Genomic DNA, 17,128 nt, shown 5'->3' with positions numbered 1-17,128 from the left:
TTATTTAGGTTTGAAACCAAATACACACATATGAAACGAAACAGCACTATTTTTTATTGAATTTTTTGTTTTCAAGTTATCTACGTAAACTTTTTCTATTATATTTAATAAGTTACATTTTTTAATTATAATCCAAACTTTACAACCAATCTAATAGGGTTTAACTTCTAATTTCGAAAATGTTAATTATACTACATAATATTAACGTGTTTTGTATGTAATAAATATGTTTTAAAAATTAAACAATAAAAATTTTATGCTTATAAAAAAAAAATTAAATGAAATTTGACTTTTATAAGAGGGGTGTTTTCAAAAATATAAAAAAAAAAATGGCAAAATATTTACATCTTATAGAACAATTCCAAAAACGGAAAAAGCTTAGAGGCCCACGGTGTAAAATACCAAAAATGTCTCGTCAACCACGCAATCAACAACGCACGTAATATATTTGCAATTTATACGCGATCGTTTAGATATGGTTCAATATATACGCGATCGTTTAGATATGATTATAATTTATAGGCGATCGTTTAGATATTGGCTACAAGGCGATCGTTTAGATATGGTTCAATATATATGCGATAGTTTAGATATGGCTATAATTTCTTTTTTCACAATTACATCATTTAATTTTGTTACACGATTGGACCCAAATCTAAATGATTTTTTTTAAAATTTGGTACATGATTTTTTTAATTCATCGTTTACTTTTTTATATTTGGCTACTCCAATTCAAATGAATTTTTTTCAAGATTTTTTGTACACAAGCAAACAATCGTTTACATTTGACTACTTCAATCTAAATGATTTTTTTTTTAAGATTCTTTATACACAATTTTTTTTACACACAATCGTTTACTTTTTTTTACTCGTTTACATTTGGTTACTCCAATCTAAATGATTTTTTTTTTCAAGATTTTTTTTCAAGATTCTTTATATACGATCTTTTAGATTTTGCTATTTTTTGTACATAGTCTTATACAAAGTCGTTTAGATTTGGTAAGATGATGGAAAGGAATCGCAGTGAAAAAAGAATAGAAAAAGTAGAAAGATGACGGAAAGAAATCGAAGCAAAAAAAAAAGAAGAATAACGATGGAAAGATTAAACGACGTAAATAAAGAATTGAAAAATAAGAAAGATGATGAAACGAAATCGCAGAAAAGAAAAAGAGGAAAGAAGAAAGACGAAATCGCAGGGTAAGAACGAAGAAGAGGAGGAAGACGAATCGCAAGGAAGAAAGAAAGATGGAAAGACAAATATGAAATATTTAAAAAATGGTTAATTATATAGGCTTTGTTAGACTGACCGTAAATAGTTTGACATTTTGTTACATTTACATAGTTTCCTTTCTAAAAACTAGAAAATAATTAAAACTAATACATAAAATCAATCTATCCAATTTGAAAAGGAAAAAAAAAAAAAGAATAATGATCATTGGCTATCTTGCATCTTAAGAGATGCAACTATTTTTAGGGAATGCAAAATGTGTCTTACTACAAACAATTTACTTAGCTATTACGAAAATCAAATCACTCTTTGTTATATAATAATTGCAACAAAAAAAAAACCATGAATTAATAACGTTTGTCGATTTAACTTTCAAGAACAATAAAAAGGGAGTCGTCACAGATTTTTTTACGGTGTGATTAGCCATCAAAATAAAGTAAATAATTTTAAATAAAATTAAAGAAAAAGTGCTTACAAAATTAAAGTTGAGTTCAAGATTCATATCCTACAAGTCTCGTTCTGAAAACTGTGGTCAAATTTTATACCTTGAGTTGAAGTGATTATTCAAATAAAATTCATTTGGAAAGTAAGATTTTTAAAAATGTCTTAGCTCATCACTCCAAAATTTGAAACAATGATCTCATAAAATAAGTAAGAGTATTCAATTAAACTATATTGAGAAAAAATTTCTCAATTTAAAATAAATGAGAAATTATTACAATTTCTAACTAGTTTTTGAATAAATGATTTTTTAAAACATTGACTAAATTCATTTTTTTTTTAGATTAAATCTCTAACTCCAAAATGATTTGTCATTCCCCTCAAGAATGCAAAGATAACAAACTTACAAATACTTTTAAATTCCATTGTAAGATTTTGTTTAAGAAAAAGGGTATATGTTATTAGAAAGTATTGATTAGAAAACTCATTTAAAAATCATAAAGAAGAAAAAAAATCTAATTAATTTTTTTAAAATATTGCGAAATATTTTAAAATTTAGAGAAATTTAAATTAAAAGGATTTTAAAACATTGAAAGAATTATAAATTTTAAATAGGAATCAAAACGAGGTTGATAGGATAATTAGATAAGTAAAAAGATGAAAGAAACATCGCAACAAATTAAGCAAACATGAAATAACATATTAAGATTTTAATAATAACATATTGATGATCGATCTCAAATTCCCAAAGAATCAACTCATCTTCTCGAGAATTCTCGAAAATTGGACTTTCAAATTTTTTAGATTATGTGGTCAAAAATTTTATAAAAATAATGTGTTTGTTAGAACGATGAGAATAATTAGAAAGTCTTGAAATGATATATTAGTTCTTTTCAATAATTACAAATTAAAAGATTTAACTTTAAATTGTCTTAAAAAAAATTAACAAATAGAGAAATATTAAATTAACATCAATTTAGCAATTAATACAAAATATTAAATAAACAAACAATATCAGTTAAGGAAGCATAATGATGGATTAATGAACATAAAAAAAAAATACATTAACATTTTAGAAAAAAATTATTGGAATAGATCTTGGGACTTGCAAAAATTTGGCTCCTCATCTCAAAAATACTGAAAAATCGGAGTCCCAAACCATTATAGATTATGGTTTTTTTTTCTTTTGAAAAATAATTGAACATGTAACAAGTTTAGAAAAATTAACAATAGCATATTAAATTGACATGTGAAAAATATAATATTAAGTATCATATAAAAAACGAGAAAATAAAGAAACAATAATCAATGTTATGAAGACAAGAAAAAAAGAATTTAATAAAAAGATATTAATTATATATTAAAAAAATGTAATATCATAAAGTATCAAAGAAGAGAAATAATAAAAAATGATAAACATGTGAAAGTGAAACAATATGTATAAATAAATAAAAGATTGACTCACGAGACAATAGAGAAACAAAGAAAAACTATGGCTAAAATAAGAAAAAGAAGAAGGTAAAAATCCAAAAACAAATCTTATGTTGTTTGAAGAAATATGGATCATTGGGACCAAAGCTCTACCAATACACCTCCAAACTAAGTTAGAATTTTTCTATGTGTTGAATTCTTGACATTGTAGAGAGCTTTTAGGTGAAAGATGAAGGTTTAGAAGGTTGTTAAAATAGAAAACAAAATAAATGATATAGATCTTTACTTTTTGTTTGGTTTAGAGGAGATGGTTAAAAGAGAATTGTTAGAATTTTTAGAAGAGAAAAGACATGGTGATTCTCGAATTGTTGCAAAGAGAATAGGATGATAGGATTGTGTAAAAAACCTAGGGGATTTTTTATGGCATTTTCTTGTGTGAATCCTAGGAAGAAGATGAATATTTAAAAAATACAAAAGTTCAAATGGCTAAAATTTTAAATTGCAAGTTTTTTATTTGGAATAATACCATTGTCCTAGGCAAGAATCGTTTGACAACCAACACCAATTTTAAAAAGTTATCGTTTTTAATTAATATTCATCCACCTATCTTAATGGATCTAAATAATCGATTTAGTTATTTTAATTGAACTACTCACAAAACTTTAAAAATAGTTAAACGATTTTCTTTTTTATAAAAAAAAATTAATGTAACATTTGAATCAATTTTAAATAAGATTTAAGAAAAATGGGGCACAAGGTTGACTTTATAATTAACATTGTACCATTTTCTTATACATCCTTACATCTATATATACCTTCGAGTCTTCATGTAAAATTATAAAGAAATAAAATATAGCACTTGCAATATAAAAGTTAAGTCAAAAATGAAGATTAGGTTAATTGATATAATAAAAGTAAACAAAACATGGTTAGTAAAAAGAAAAAAACAAACATAGGTATTTAAAAAATTCAAATGTTTGAAAAAAAAAGTTAAAAGATAGTGATGATCTATGTGATTCTAGAAAGTAAAAGTTACAAAAACTCTTTAAATCTCATTATTATTAATTAAAGACTTATAAATCTTTAAAACTAAATTACTGAGATATATATAAACTTTTCATATTATAACATCTTTCTAGTAGCGGATCCATCAATTTTGTACGGGGTATTATATAATAAACACACTAAAAATGTAAAAAACAATATTAATAGCTTCAAAGATTAATTAATTTAATACGTATTACAATTGTCCTCTACTGGTTTTCATATTTTAAAATCGATCCATGATAAGTTATTATCTAACTTATCCAATAAATCTTTCTCAATATAAGCTATAAGACAATCATTCATCCATTAATCTCTCATTCGATTGTGCGTCGAGTCTTCTGAATATTCATAGCAGAAAATGTTCTCTCTACAGTAGCTGTTGCAACCAGTAAAATCAATGTCAAGTGAGCAACCGATAAACTAATGGGTAGACCTTATCTCTTTTCGCTGCAAGATCACCAATGTTTTTTAGTTCAACAAACTCTAAATGCATATCAATAATGTAATATTTTGAAGTTGATCCTCAAGCATAGAAAGTTCAATAGCTGAAAAGTCTCTTAGATAAAACTGAGCAAGTCGACTAAGTTTTTGTCTATCGATATCAAAAGCAGCAAATGAATTACTCAGATTGAAAAAAGTCATACAGAGAAGCAATTCATTACTTGATTCAGTAAAACGATTATTCAACTCTTGAAATTGCATATCAATGACAACATAAACAAATTCAACACGAAATGATGCAAATTTGTAATCGGTTGAGATTTTCGACTATTTCGTCCTCAAACTAAAAACATAGCATCCATTTTAAGAATTTCAATATCATGACTATTACAGAAATTAGAAACTCTTTCCAATAATGAATCCCAACCAGATTCTCTCATTGCTTGTAGTCTACCTTTAAAAACGTTGACTAAACTCATTGAATTCACAATATTCTGATCTTTTCTTTGTAATACTTGAGACAAGTCATTTGTGATTCCCAATATATTTTTCTTAAGATGCATATTGAAAACAAAGTCAAATGACAAGATTGAATTCATTAGAATCTGTGCTTCATATTTTTGTTCCGAATTTGATCCACTATCCACAATTGTCTCAAGCACATCAAATACTGAAGAGAACATTATAACTAAACTCGTTAAAGTGTTGTAATGTGATCCCATCAAGTATCTCCTGGTCTTTTAATCATTTTCTCTTGATTTAATCCTCGTCCACTTGATATTTCACCATTATTTAAAGCTTTAAAAATTTTCATGCTATGTTTCTCTCGTTGAATATCTCAACGTTTCGCTGATGCTCCAATAACATTCACTACATTTATAGCAATAAAAAAAAACCGACAATTTCCACATGATTTTTTGCAGTATTTATAAGAGCTAATTGAAGTTGATGAGAAAAACAATGAATGTAATAAGCACGTTTATTTTCTTTCAAAATAAGTGCTTTCAAGCCATGGAACTCACCTTGCATATTATTTGCTCCATTATATGCTTGTTCTCGTAAATTAACAATACTTAACCCGTGTTGAGAGAAAAAATCATCAATAGCTTCCTTAAGTGATAGGACACTTGTATTATTGACATGGATGATTCCAATAAATAGTTCAATCACATGACCTTCATCCACATATCGTAATACAACTAACATCTGCTCCTTTAAAGATATATGTTTTTGATTCGTCTATCAAGATAGAAAATTGTTTGTCACTCATATCTCTTATAACTATATTAACAATTTATGTTGCAATGTAGTTTATTATATCTTTTTGAATATTAGGTGCAATCAATTTCAAACTATTCTGAGCATTTTTCAAAGTCGTGGCTTCAATATTCTTGTTATGGTTGCACAACCATCGCAATAGTTCAAGAAAGTTACCTTGATTCTTTGAATCATCAGTCTCATCATGTCCACGAAATGCAAGACCTTGCCGTAATAAAAATCGAGTACAATCAATTGATGCGCTTAATCAAGTTCGATACTCAGCTCGTACTTGGTCAGATATCCTATTTAAAAAAGTCTCAATATGTTGCTTTTGTTTTAAAAAAGCCTCACATTTTTCCCAAGCTTGATTGTGTGCACTATTAGGACCACCAACATGAGTTTCCAATCTCTTTTTTTTTCTTTCAATTGGAAAATCATTCACTAACAAAACATCCTCCTCCTGATTCTTCATTTACTTCTGGTTTGAACAAGTAGCAACATAAACAAAATGCAACATCCTTAGAAATACTATATTCTAACCAATTGGGATATTCTTTAAACCAAACTAGATTAAATCGTCTTGACTTTGCCCCAAATTTCTTAAATGGAAAAGTATGATTTCGAGGTTGGCAAGGACCTTTTTGTAGATATGCTCTACGAACTTGATCTTGAATATTATAATTTTATTCAGAAATTCTAGTTCTTAGATCAGGATCAGGTAGTTTTACTAAATTGTTTCTGTATAAGATCTATTAGAATCAAGAATATATGTATCTTTTTTTAGGACGATAACTCTATAGTTTCTATTGTTGTTTTTCTTTTAAAATATCTCTCCATATTGAAATGTTAACTCTACAAAATTAGTATTAAACAATATAAGTATTATGATTTATCACATAGTAGATTGAAAAAGTATTAAAACTAAAAATATTAAGAAGAATTTGAACTTACTAGCGAATTGATATGGTACGTATATTCTAATGATGAACGGAAAAAATTATCTTCTAGCCTTTAATTTTGAAATTAAATTAAATAAATATATACATAAGTAATGTCAATGTGAATTTAAAAGTTATATCAAAAAAAGAAAAGAAAAAAGAAAGAATAATACATTTTCATGGAATATTGTTGAGATAGTGAAAGTTTAGATCACCGACTTTGTTGTTTTTTTTCTAAATATTAAAATACAAAAATCGATAATGTGAAGGGGACACGTGTCCCGTTGGCCCCTTAATAAATCCGCCCATGCATCTTTGTATCTTAAATAATAATAAATTATATATGGATGTGAGAATTTGAAAAGATAATAAATTATTAATTATAATATTATTTTTCTATGCTAATTAATAAAATAATCATAAATCAATTCTAAAAATAAATTACCAATAATAGTTTTTCTAAAAAAATTCCTTTTGAATACGTGAGTGATGTTTTTACATATAAATTAAATTATAAAAATAGAAAAATAAAATGAAAATTGTAAAAAATGACAAATTTAACAAAAAAAAAATAGCAAAACTTTAGATTCTATTAATGATAGATAAATTGATATGCTTTTATCAGTCATATTGATAGACAGTAATAGAAATCTGTCAGTATCTATCATTAATAAAACAAGTGACTCTTAAAAGTTTCGATTGTTGCAAAACTCTTCAAGTGTATTGGGAAGCTTAGCTTGAAAGTAATTTGTTTTATGCTTCAGCTAATCAATATCAATTATTTGCTTATTGGTTTCCTAATTAATTTTTTTAATAACTTACATAATTTTTTCTAAGACAATCTAATAATGAAATCGAGAGGTATTGAGTGTTCGTTATTTTTAAATTCTTGAGGTAAGGGATCAATATTTTTTAGAGTCCGAGATTTAATCCCAAGATAAAAGGATTTAATTAATGTTTTAAAAAACTAGAAGTTTATTCCTATGGCTAATTTTGAAAAATTGTAAAAATTTCTCACTCTTCAATATAGTCTAATCGATAGAATGTTCTTCACATCAAAAATTAAAACATTGCTTCAAATATCGGAGTAAGGGTTAGAAATAAGACATTATTTTAAAAAAAATTAAAGAATACGTTTAATTCAAGATTTGAAATTTGGTCACCGTTTTTTAAACAGATATAATATTGGAGTAATGAGGGTTGAAATAAGATATTATTTTAAAAACAAAAATTAAAGAATACTTTTAATTCAGATTTGAAATTTGGCCACCGCTTTTTAAACGAATATTGTAAAGTGCTGACATCTTCTCCACATACAAATAACTCTCAAACTTAACTTTAGTTTTTGTATATCATATTTTTTTTGTTGATTTTATTTAAAAAAATATTGACTTTATTTTGAATCCAATCACACTATAAAAAAGATTGGTGTCACTTCACACCGTCTCGAACACGTGACATACATTAAAGTATTCTCTAAATTATAATATCTAATAAGTTTGAAAGTATATATATATATATATATATATATATATATATATATATATATATATAACTAAAATTTATCAAATGAAACCTTAAAATTGTAAAAAAGAAGGAAAAAAAAAACAAGTTGAAGGACTTTTTAGCACATAACAAAAAAGTTGGAGGATTTTTTAAACAAATAAATAAGGCCATAAAGTTGGAAAATTAGTTAAAAATAGTGGATGAAGTATGGAGAGGTGAGCTTTGTTTTGGGGATTTACCCAACCTATGCTTGGGGTTTGAACTTTTACACATTGCCTTCTCCAATGCCACCTTTAATTACTATAAACATTCACCTATTGTAGCTTTCTTATGTATATAAAATGGTTAGGATTGATTTGTTGTGTACTCATACTTGCCTTATGTTTTTAACTCTTGTCTTCAATTTTTTGTACTAATTTTATATTAAAATTATGCAAACTAATTTTAATGAAGATGCAATCATATCTCTCATATCTTGCTTCATCTACCTGGTTTAATTGGTTAACGCATTATGATATTTTATTTTTCATTTTGGTAAATAGGTTAGTTGTAAATTTGTATTATTAAAAATTCAGACGGCTTCAAATTTTAAAATTGTTCTAAGATCTCTCATGGTTCCTTTTGAGCTCTCCTAAACTTTCTCATTGGTCCTATATATGAACTTCACTGGACTCTCCTCGTAGATTTTTTTTAGCTCTACTGACTTTCTTCATGGATCTTTTAAGCTCCACTACTCTCTTTCATGGGTCTTTTAAGTTTCACGAGTTCTCTTACAGATCCTTTGAGCTCTTTCAAGTTCTCCCTTTAGGTCCTCTCAACTCGACTAGGTCTCTCTCCATTAGTCCTCTAAGGTTCCTTAGGCTCCTTCAAGGGTTCTTTGAACTCTACAGGCACTTCCAAATTGATTCTTTTAAGTTTTCATATATATTTTTATAGTGCTCGCAATTCATCATTTTCTTGAAACTTTCAAACGTGTTCTAATATTTTGTCAAATTCTGATATACCTCTTATAGCTCTTGAGGCCTATCACTTGTTTGTACCTTTTGATGTCAAATTTTTACTTTCTTAATATCTTTAAAACAAGATTACAAAATTTATTGTTGCTATGAAGAATTCAAACCTCATCCTACACCAATTGTCTTCGCTACAGTAGTTTTCAACCTAGAAAATGGTAGCCTACTTCACCATCAAGAAATAAATACACAAGTAGCAGGCTACTTGGAATGTCATCTTCTTACATTTTTCTTCTCACATGAAGAGAAATCTAATTGGAATACGTGGCTCACATATTGTTTCCTATTTTTGGCTCACTTGTAAGTCTTTTCGTTGTTATAAGTTTTCATCATCCATGTATTTTACAATTATTAAAATAAATGGTATGTAACCATTTGTATAGAACCACATTGTTTTATAAGTAAACATGTCTTTTCAAAAACATAACTAACTTGAATAGAAACACGACTATTCGAATGACTACGAATAGTCTAGAACATTGCATGACCAACTACGATCTCTTAATCAAATTTCACCAATTAACTTATGACAACTACACAAATTTAACCACTTCTAAATTAAATATTAATATTAAAAAAGTCATATTCTAGGATCAAAAGTTTGCTCATTTATCTTTGAAATTTACCAAATCCCATTGAAATGTTTGATTTGAGAGCAGAAAGTCAAATTAGAAGGTGAGTTTGAAGTACCTACTACTTCTTTCTACTTGCCCATATCATCATCAAAAGTACCAATTTATACTTGATTTGAAGTCGGCCTATACACAATTCATTGATGAGCACATGATTTAATTTTGTTTTGATCCTAAGTAGATGTTACCTCATCATCTCTACTCACATAGAAAGTCAAATGAAAGAAGCAGACAAAAATGTGGAGAGGCCCTTCTATGCGGAGTGTCTGTCCCTCTACAAAAAGTCAAGTGCCAAAATCCAATACAAAAGTTCAATAAAATATTGTCATCTTCCTCCCTCCTCTCACATCCCAATAAAATACCCTACTTTTCAAGAAAACCATTTCTCTACTTCTAATTTAATGGCATACCTCCCAGTAACAGTATCCTATGCTTTTCTTTCTTTTAATTAGATGTAAAGATATGTATTTCTTTTGAAGGAGATCGAATACCATACAAGTTAACTACATCTCTGAAATAACTTTCAAATGTTTTTTCTCTTCGTTCTTCTCAAATTGATAAACACTCAAAAGCATTTCAAGCACCGAGTAAGATACTAGACTCTAAAAGTTGGCAGTTAATACGAAATAAAATTGATGTTTAATTTTGTTTAGTATTAAAATCCTCAAACCCTTTGGGTCAAACATGAAATGGAGTTCACTAATCTACTTTCCAATTATTTGGGTAAAACACACTCTAACATTTGTTTTGTGTGTATTTCCCAATCTTATACTAAATATTATGAAAGATTACGTAAGATTTGGAGAAGATTACCTATTACACCGATTTATGTTCTAGTTAATATTCCATGGGACAGTTAAAAAAAAAATTAATAATTTGAACATGGAAGGAAAATAAGTTAAATATTTATTTATATCTCCAAATTGATCTAAATAAAAAGGTCAAGAAATGAGTTCTCCAAAGTGGTGCTAGTTATGAAAGTTGAAAACTTTTTTAGATTATTTCAGCTATTCTGCCCAAGCTATTAACTATGTTCAAAGTAAAATTTGGAAGAGGACCACTGGAATAAATTTATAGAATAATGTTTGTATTAGCAGGGGGTAGTAGTGAGGTTGCTGCAATTGAATTACAAATCGATAAAAGAAGTAAAGTCTGTTTTTATGAGAGAAAATCAAAATCTGAATATTTTACTTGTAATTGAAATCATTGCAATAATTGCACTTTTGTTTTGTATCCCAGAAACAGGCTGCAAACTGACAGTCAAACCTTTTAGCCACTGATCTCAGATCTAACCTTCTCTCATTAACTTCTTTTAGCAAACTTTATTAACCCCCCCCCCTTTTTCTCTCTCCATCTGTCCCATTTATTTCGTTTTTCTTCCCTCTCAAAACCCAACTCCCCCTTTTGACTTCCACGAGCTTTTGTGCTATGAGTTGAGTTGAGTCGAGTCAAATCGAGTTGGGTTTTTCTCCATTAACATGGATTCACTACTTCTTCAGGTAAATGGAAGATTTTTCCCTTCACCACCACAGTTTCAGCCTTATTTTCTTGCTGCACAGCCTCCTCCTTTAGCACAATCCAGTGGGTTCAACTTAGAAAACAAGGTGAGTCCAAGTGTACTTCTCATCATAATCATTCTCGCTATCGTCTTCTTTGTCTCTGGTTTGCTTCATCTTCTTGTTAGATTTCTATGGACTCCCCCATTACATAGAGACCCTGAAAGTTCTGACAATGTCACTGCTTTTCAAGGCCAATTACAGCAGCTCTTTCATCTCCATGACTCTGGAGTAGACCAATCCTTCATTGATACACTTCCTGTTTTCCATTACAAAGCCATTATTGGATCCAAATCCCCATTTGACTGTGCTGTTTGTCTCTGTGAGTTTGAGCCGGAGGATAAACTCAGGCTATTGCCAAAATGCAGCCATGCTTTTCATACAGAATGTATTGATACTTGGCTGTTGTCTCACTCAACTTGCCCTTTGTGTAGATCTAGTTTGTTACCTGATCATTTCTCCCCACATACTACTTGTTCACCAATTGTTCTTGTTCTTGAATCTGGGAGTGAGAGTTCTAGAGATATCGTATCAGATAGGGAGATTACAAATCATACAAACCAGATTCCAGGGTCAAATTCCCGAATGGGTTTTGTTGGAGATGGGGAATTCGAAGGTGGGTCGAGCGAGATTACGAAATTAGAGGATTCAAATGCGACTGTAGTGACTGTGAAGCTTGGAAAATACAAAAATGTCGATGCAGGGGAAAGTGGAAGTAGTGAGAACAAGAATGTGGATTCTCGCAGATGCTTTTCAATGGGATCTTTTGAATACGTAATGGATGAGAATTCTTCAGTAAAAGTAGCGATTAGAAGCACCCCAGTGAAGAAACAAGCAAGCAGGAAGCCAGCTCTGCCATTAACACCTGGTTACAGAGCAGCCATGTCCGAATACGACTGTGAATCCAGAAGAGAGTTTAAACTCAATGGGATTGAACCTCTGAAAACAGAGGAGAATGGTAATAGCAATAGCAATAACAACAAAATAGAGAGTTTCTCAGTATCGAAGATTTGGTTAAGAGGGAAAAATCCAAAGGAATCGCTCACAGATTCTTCAAGAAGAAGAACAGTTTCGTTTCGATTACCGATTGAGATGAACTCGGAAATGAACGTTTGCAGGTGGGAAAACGAATCTATGGAGTTGGATGAAGAAAATCAGAGCCGTAACAGTTTGGAATCACAATACAATCAATCTTTAGCGAAGAGGACGTTACAATGGCTAATGGGAGGAAAATTAAACAAGGTTACTCACTTCGAATCAACATCACCACCATCACCATCACCACCACCTTCATCTTCTGTTTCAAATATTTAATTCTTCGGTGTTTAAATTTTTAGATCTATGTAGAATAATAGAAAATAGAAATAATGGATTAAAGAAAAGAAATTTTTAGTTGCAGTTGTGTATTGATGATTACTGAAGTGGGGATGCATGAAGAGATAGAGTGATGAATTGAAATTGAGGGAACCAAAAAGAAAAACCAAGAAAAGAAGGTAATAAATAGGTAATGGGAATTTAAAATTCAAAATGAATAGGGGAAGGAGATAGTTGAGGAGTGTGTGAGTGATGTATGCATTTAATGGGTTACAGATTTTGATCTTATTCATTTAATGGTTTTTGGGGCTCTAAAATGATAATAAATGAGTGAAGGCGATGATGTTATTAATAGGGTCACCGCAGAGGCGCCTAGACGGAAGGCTATGTCAGTTGGGAGTTTTTGTTGTTTATAGCTTTACATTATCAACTTCCCTAAATTAAACAATTTCTAACTACTTTTTACTCCATTTCTATATTTCTTTTTTATTTTTCTAAAGCTTAAAATTCTATTTTATTCCATCTTATTATTATATTTTATTTTGGTTTCTAAATTTTTTTAAAAACCTCTCATGCCATTAGAAGTCTGTAGATTCTTTAATAAAATGATTTGTGTTTTCTATATTTGAATTGATTTATCATACTATTTAAATCAACAAATAACTAGAAATTCTTGCTAGTTTATTGTATAAATCCTTTATCCAACATAATCAACAATTATTAAAGAAACCTAAAATTAAAAGAACATTTAATAAAATAGAATAGAATAGGTAAAATAATAATAATAAATAAATAAAATAATTACCACTTGAATGCCAATAATTCAAAATTGTGACAATAAAAAATTTGAAGGCAAAGTGACTTTTCGAATTTTTCAATAAAAAAAATTATGTCCGATTCTTATTTGATAGTTTAGTTATCTACATACAGAAATCACATAAAATTTCGTTAGAGTTAAATAAATTTTAATGACAAGGACCAAAATATACCATTTTTTTATAGTTTAAGAGCTAAAACATATGCTTTTAAAAGATTAGGGATCAAAATAAAATAAGTTACAAAATTTGTGGATCAAAATAAGATTTAAATCTTTTTAAACAATGATCGGGTGAAAGAATATAATATTTATTAACATGAGTATAATTGGTTTTAATCTTTTATGATTAAGTGTTATTTTAACCAGAAAAAAAATGGTTTTTTTTAAGAATAATAAAAGAATATAAACTATTTACATGTTATTGCAAAAATTCATTACACTTGATTTTTGTATAAACTATAAATACTTTTAACAAGTCATCCAACAAAAAATAACTATAGTTATTATGGCCAATACTTCGATGCACCCGAGTATTGTTCAATATTTTATGGGTTCCAAATAAAAATTTAACTTTTCTTTCGTATGTTCAAATTAATAAAAGTTTATGGCTTTTTAGTCTCAGTCTATTGAGATCGTACTTCTTTTCTTCTCAAAATTTTAAGATGGATGCGGGTGATTTATTTGAGAAACATTTTATAGAAAAAAAAATAGAACTATTTACAAAATATAGCAAAAAAATTAAACTCACTATATAGAATTAGATAGATTTTTTTTTTCATTTTTTAAGAGGCGTTAGTTATGAAATATGAAAATATTTTGGAGTTTTATAGATTTTCAACTCGGTTGAATTCAACATCTAGGAATTTGAATATATATGTGCTTTATTATTGATAAGTTGAACCTATTGAGAAAGTTTAAAATTAAAAGCAATGAGACTGTTGTCAACTACATAGCATAGACTACTGTCTATTACTACAATACTTTTTTTTGGTGGTTTCTAAAAGGAAGTCATAAAGACATGCCTAAGCTAGACAATAACACACCTTATGAAAAGTTCTATTGTCTTTATCAATGAAAGATCAAGGATGTTTGATGTGTTCAATTCTTTTTATTTTTTTCTTAGTTTTAAGATAAATATATTTGAACCCAGACGCATATTTATCTTCTTTTTCCTTTTTTTTTTTTATGCAATATGTACTTTTTTCTTTTTTTTTTTTTAGTATAATTTGGAAAACTCACAAATGTTGAACTAAACTTTTGTTGACTAATATACATTTTCAAATAACGTAGAATGATGGTTTAAAATTCATAACATGCAAATAAAAGCATAAATTCCAATATTACTACCATTTGATAATAGCTATACATTTTTTTTAGTTGAGGAGTTTTGAATCTTGTGTGGATAATTATAATGGATAACAATTTTATGAATAATAATTAATTATATAACAACATTTTAAAAAATTATAAATATAACAAAATCTATTAATGATAGATGTTGATAGACTCTTATGGTTTTATCAATAATAGACTTTTATCATAGATAGACTTGGATGAATTTTGTTATATTTATAATTTTAAGAAAACATTATTATATATTTAGCTAAATTATAATAGGTAGCAATTTTTAGAATAATTATTAAGTATGTAGCAATATTTTAAAAAAATTGCAAATATAGCAAAATCTATCAGTGATACACTTCTATCGTTGGTAGACTCTTATGGTTTATCAGTGATAGACCAACATTTACTACATGGTCTATCGATGATAGACTCCTATCATTGATAGATTTTGACAGATTTTGCTATATTTGCAATTTTTTTTAAAATGTTGCTATATACTTAATTATTTTAAATATAATTGCTAAATTTGCAACTATCCCTTTGTATTTGCGATTACTTCATTGAATAGAAAACGACTAAAGGCCCAAAGGGGTCAAGAATAGATTGGGTTGGGCCTTTTGAAATAGAAGGGTTAGTATATGGGGTAGGCTACCAAAAGTGCATGGCCCAAACTGATAATTGACAAAACTGTCATCAAGTGCTTTTATTTTTCATTAGTTGGTCAATGCGCGGAGGTATAGTATTTTATAAAGTATATTTAAATTCTTGTGAACAAACCTTTAATATAATTTTTTCAATTCATAAATATTCTGAAAATAATATTTTTGATATTTAAGTTTCGAATTTAGTTTCATTTCGTTTATAAAACCTAAAATGATATATTTTTAATCTTTTTAAGTTTTGAATTTAATTTTAGGTTAGTTCTTAAATTTTCAAATATTATAATTTTACTATTTACATTAATTTAAACTTTAAGGTTTATATTTTTAAAGATTCCATTTAAATATTTGACATTAATTTGTCCATTAACTAATTTAAAATAATTATGAAGTTCAATTTCAAAATTAGTTTTACACCATAATGAAATTTAGTTATTTGTAATTATTTTAAATTAATTAATAGAAATGAACGATTATAGAAGGAGTGATTTTGGATCAATCACACATTGTCATATCATTTCTCAACTTAGTGAAATATTACAAATAGTTTAATTTGGAATGAATAAATTTCAAAATTAAAGACATAAGTTGAAAGATATCAATGATGCCACGAGTTGGTAGATCTCTATTATAATGATTGTTAGATTAGTTAAAATAAATTGATCCAATTAAAATATTAAGATTTGGGTCTAGGTTCGATTGAGTCTACAAATAGGCTTAATTTGGTTAGAAGACAACCAGTTTTAAAACCCAATTGATTAGGCAAATCCATGAATCAACCAAGCTCAAAACCATTTAAGACCTATGAAAACTCGACATAAACACGAGTTCAACTCCATGAAGCACATTTATATGAATCTTATGCAAACAACACTGAAAAAAGAAAAAAATGAGTATTTAGTGAAAAACTAAGATTATAAGTTATTCATAAAAAAAGGGTAACCAAAATTCAAATTTCAAAACTAAAAGTGTATTATTTAGAAAAAGCTTATAGATTGAAGAATATTTTTATTCAAAATAATATATACACAATCAAACTAGCCATAAGTTGAGTCCAACCCTTAATTTAATAAACATTGTGTCGAAGAAAAATGGGTTAGAATTTAGTTCATACAATTTGATTTCATCTCATAAATAACTTCGAGTTATATGAACTAAATTCTAATTGTAATCTATATAGACTAAGATCATATTTACCTCATATATAATATGTAATCAATCAATGATAATTTAAAAAGTAGGTTCCGATTGATTACGTTTGTTGTTTATTTGTGTTTTCATAATCACAATGGACAATGATCCACCTCCAAATATGTAATCAAAGCTTGCAATTTGATTGAGGAATAGAGAGTGTTCAATACAATTATGCTTAAAAATTACAATAAGGTTGTTACTTTAACTTTACGAGAATTATGAATGATTTACCTTTACTGCTACCGTTAAACTTAATTAGTAAAAGATAAAGGTAAAATATACCTTTACTGTTAAGATTAGAACTCAT

At 27.8% G+C, this 17,128-nt stretch overlaps 1 protein-coding gene across 1 annotated transcript; it reads left to right on the top strand.

Annotated features, from left to right (window-relative positions):
- The first annotated feature begins 11,307 nt into the window (after nt 1–11,307).
- LOC103487301 (RING-H2 finger protein ATL13) lies at nt 11,308–13,159 on the top strand. Its single transcript, XM_008445576.3, has one exon. The coding sequence runs from the start codon at nt 11,416–11,418 to the stop codon at nt 12,805–12,807; it is 1,392 nt and encodes a 463-aa protein (XP_008443798.2). The 5' UTR covers nt 11,308–11,415; the 3' UTR covers nt 12,808–13,159.
- Nucleotides 13,160–17,128: the final 3,969 nt, after the last annotated feature.

The sequence above is a fragment of the Cucumis melo genome, chromosome 2 (assembly GCF_025177605.1).
Source record: "Cucumis melo cultivar AY chromosome 2, USDA_Cmelo_AY_1.0, whole genome shotgun sequence".
Classification (NCBI taxonomy): domain Eukaryota; kingdom Viridiplantae; phylum Streptophyta; class Magnoliopsida; order Cucurbitales; family Cucurbitaceae; genus Cucumis; species Cucumis melo.
Note: the sequence above shows the minus strand (reverse complement) of the source record. Positions and strands in the feature narration are given on the sequence as shown.

Excerpts from the sequence above, each read along its gene's own strand:
- LOC103487301 (XM_008445576.3), top strand. The coding sequence starts at position 11,416 with ATGGATTCACTACTTCTTCAGGTAAATGGAAGATTTTTCCCTTCACCA.